At 36.6% G+C, this 4229-nt stretch overlaps 1 protein-coding gene across 1 annotated transcript in view; it reads right to left on the bottom strand.

Moving 5' to 3' along the window:
- Positions 1-542: 542 nt before the first annotated feature.
- ppip5k1b (diphosphoinositol pentakisphosphate kinase 1b) overlaps positions 543-4229 on the bottom strand; it is a gene marked incomplete at its 5' end in the record, with an annotated part of 53902 nt that continues 50215 nt past the window's right edge. Inside the window, 1 exon segment of the mRNA XM_014021279.1 lies at positions 543-1723. Within this exon segment, the coding sequence (XP_013876733.1) occupies positions 1632-1723 (92 nt within the window).

Raw genomic sequence — 4229 nt, forward strand, 5'->3', positions numbered from 1 at the left:
TATATATATATCTCCATGATGATTGATAACAGGCATCTATTAAGAATTATGGTTCCTAGAAGTTTGTGAAAGTGTTATATAATTTTAATTTTTGGATATGGCTCTGTTTTTATAAAAAGAAGGGCCAAAAAGAAAAAAAAATCATCCCTGATTTGTCTGAATTCTGAGATTAAAAGTCAAAATTCTGAGAAAGTCAGACTTCGGGAAAAAAATTAAAATCTTTGCTCTCTGACCTTAATCAGGTTCTAAAGTTATTAAAGTAAACGTAAGTATTTGAAGACAGGCAGATGTCAAACAGGAAATATGCAATGAGCTTTTGCTTTTCTGACAAAAACTCAAGAAAACTCGGCCAAAAAAACAAAAAAAATCTGTTTTGCTTTTTGCAGCTGGAGATCTTAGTTAATCAAGCTTATGGTTACTTGTAGTAAATCTTCCTTTTGGGCATCAGTGCTTTAATTTAATCACTACACTTTTCATTTCAAAATGTAAATGATTTCAGTAAAAGTTTGATAAAAAACTAGATTAGATCTTTAGATTACCTCTTTACCTGAGCACAATGTTTTTTAAATAATTCAATAATAATCACAACTGACAGCACAGCAGAAAACAACTAAATCAACTCATCCACAGAAAAACTGACCACAGGAACTAAAACTGGTTTCATTAAATCAACTTGATATGAAAATTAAACAAATGAATCTCAAATAATTTAAAGGCACATTTACACATTTTTTTCATTTAACATCAGTCACATAAAAGACAAAAACTTTGATCAGATGTCTTGTCTTACAGAGGAAAACAAAACCCCTCAAATAAATCCTGTATTTTGCCTGATAAAAGTCAACTAAGAATCAAACAGAAAACAGAAATGAATTCAACACTTTGATAAACATGATGACAACTTGAGATGAAACAGGTTATTTACATGATTTCACAATATTCTATATATGGGGGCCAGTTTTTAGCAGAATTTCTTTGATATTTTTATCCCTTATTGTGAAACACTAACGAAAAAAAGTAATTTGACATTCCTTTAAAAAAATAAAAATTTAAACAGAAACAGCAAAATCAACAAGTGGAGACAGGAAACTTCCTGTAAATTCTGTCAGGACCACAAACTAATGTTCATGAATCATGAAGCAAACAAAATCTACAAAGCACATATTTTGAAGACCCAAATTACAACACGATACCTAAAGGTGCTTCTTTTTATATTTGTTGACTTTGGTTGAAAGTTTTTTTTAGTTTCCAGCCTCGTCAGTGTTCTAACAATCACACAGCAGATACTCAGACATCACCTGGGCTTACTACCATCTTCAGCTCAAAATCAGAACTTGTTTGGTGTAAAAATATTTGAAATGAAAAAGAAGCAGCAGGCACCTGATGATTTAATGAGGCAGCATCCAAAGTGACTGAAAGGCACAGATGGTGGGACTGCTGGCTTTATGTTGGATATGATCACTGGAAATGTCAACAAAGAGAATGGAGGAGATCCACAGGAGCTGCAGTGACGGGATGATTAGAGTTGTGGGGTTAATGCCCACCAGAGGAGTCCATGATCAGTCTGAGGTCTGAGGCGGGGTGACGTCCTCAGACACTCACAAGTTCTCCAGGTTTTGTGGATAGATGGCCTACTCGCTAAAGCTGAAGTTCAGACCGGAGCTGTCTGTGACTGGGGATGAGGGGCCCGCACTGGAGACGGTGCTGGAAGGTATGCTGCCATCTGAACAGGAAACACAGACAGAAGTTAGAAGATAATTTAAAAAAAGTAAACTGTCGGCACATGAAACAGTGAAGTAACGACACGAGAGACCACAAAAAATAAATTAAACCAATAAAAAATGCAGACATGAAAAATTACAAATAAATGATGTAAAACTGTCAACGCTGTCAGCTCTCATGCTGTTTTATAAGCTGCTGAGGATAAATGTGTTTAAGATGTGACTTAGAAGTTAGAATGTGACTCGAACTTTAAATCTTCTAACATACAAAGCTCTCAACAACCAAGCTCCATCATATATTAAAGATCTTATTGTTCCTTACTTTCCTAACAGAGCACTTCACTCTCAGACTGCAGGTTTACTTGTGGTTCCTCAAGTTTCTAAAAGTAGAATGGGAGGCAGAGCTTTCAGTTATCAAGCTCCTCTCTTGTGGAACCAACTTCCAGTTTCTGTCTGTGAGGCTGAGACTAAACAGAAGACTTTCCTTTTTGATAAATCCTATAGTTGGGGTTGGTTTCCTGAGTTATTCTTTAGTTCTGCTGCTAAAGGCTTAGACTGCTGGAGGACACTCTGCTGCCGTCTTTACTTGCTACATATTTGTTGTTGTTGTTGACCTCCTTGTTCCAAGACAACAGTGGTAACAAACTGTGCCTCTTACTCTTCCTTTCCACATTCAGCCTTCATTCCTTCCTTAGTGTTGTGTTATCTGGTTGTTTTATGCATTATGTGGGCAAACACATATATGTTCTTAATGCAGAACTCAGGAAAGAAGTAACTTTGTCTTTTCATTGTTTAATTGTTGTCATGAAAACGTTTATGAAACCAGCATTAGAGAGTTACATAAATCAGTGTTTCCCAAAGTTGGGGTCGGGACCCAAAGTGGGGTCCCGAAACATCAAGGTGGGGTCCTGAAAAGATTTTCTGAATTAATGACATTTTTGCCTTAGTTGTTACAAAGGAGTGAGGTTAGTATATTTTAAATGGATAAATGTAGTATAAAAATATTATTACTATGCCCATGTTTAGTTAACCTGATACAAATGTTTATCATCCAAAAATAGCTGGGGGCACAGGTCTCTGCTACTGTTATTTTGTGGGTCAAAAGCTTAAAGGTTTGGGAACCACTGGCATAAATGATGCCACATTTACACCGGTGTGACAAGACTGATACATATAATCAACATTTATTAGTCAATTAATCAAACGTATTTAGAGGAACAGAACAAAAGAAAAATTATTCAAAATTTAAAACCAAAAACAAAGTGAATAAGTGGATGTTCTTTTTCTACTTCCTTCGGTGTTTCACTATGGGAAACGCTCCTGCGTGACCATCTACAGAAGCTCCAATGATATTACGTCAAATTAGCATTTTTCTTACTGATTTTTCTCCCAGAGGATGAGCTGCAGCACATTTATGCTCTAAGTTCTGCTTTTTGTTCAACATTTTACTCTTTATTAAGAGGGAAGTCTGATTGTAAGACCTTAAGTTGGTCATAAAGATGAGTCTTCTCATGACTTATTAGTCACATTACAGTCACTTTGTTCAACAAAACACAAGTCAAATTAAAGGCTTCTATAACTGGTTGCTCTATTCATTAGAAAAAAAAAGTAATTTCAAAAACCGATGAAAGACATTATCTCATGATACAAAACAGAGTTTGAGCCGAGTGTAAAATCTTCGCTTCACGAGAGCACCGTCACTGCAGATAAATCAGTGTGAAGCAAGAGCAAGTTTTAACAGGAACGCACCAACATCCTCATTTTCTAGTCTGTCTTTTTTTTTAACGGTTACTTATTTTCACACCAGGAAGCTGCTCAGCAGAGCTACATTTCTGCAAGTCTGAGTTTAGAGTCTCTAATTAGTATAAACAGTTTAAATAAAAATGCATGCAAGTCATTTAGGCCGCTGTACCAGACGAAATATGAATTTCAGAGTATTTTTCCACACATCAGAAATAAAACTACACACTTTCTTTTACCTATCGTAATGACAATTTATGAGTCAATTTTCTCAGAAATGGTAAAATGTAGAGATTTGTCAGAAGGAATTACCGTATTTTTCGGACTATAAGCCACGACTTTTTTCCTGAACTTTGAACCATGCGGCTTATAGACCGGTGCGGCTTATAAATGGAATTTTTTTCTTCAGCCACCATGCTCCATTTGCTTCAACCACTCTCTTCAAAAAAAGAAAGGGAAAAAAAAAGAAAAAAGCGATCGCTTCTAGAGCCTGTTGTACCAGGAAGCAGCGATTTAAAGCTTGTCAATGGCCAAAAACTCATAAAAGGGGATAAAACAGACATTTTTCATGGTGGAATCTGACTGATAAAAACTTTGGAGCTTAATCCAGGACCACTTTGTGGATAAACGTCGAGTGAAGAGCCGCGGACTTTTTTTTCCCTCATTGCACTCCCCGGGGAAGGAATCCCATGCAGTGATGTAGGCTGGAGCGGGAGGGCTTTCCCACCACAGCTTCAGAGCCAGCATTACCCCGGGAGGACAGCGACA

Source organism: Austrofundulus limnaeus, unplaced genomic scaffold (assembly GCF_001266775.1).
Source record: "Austrofundulus limnaeus strain Quisiro unplaced genomic scaffold, Austrofundulus_limnaeus-1.0 Scaffold285, whole genome shotgun sequence".
In the NCBI taxonomy this organism is placed as follows: domain Eukaryota; kingdom Metazoa; phylum Chordata; class Actinopteri; order Cyprinodontiformes; family Rivulidae; genus Austrofundulus; species Austrofundulus limnaeus.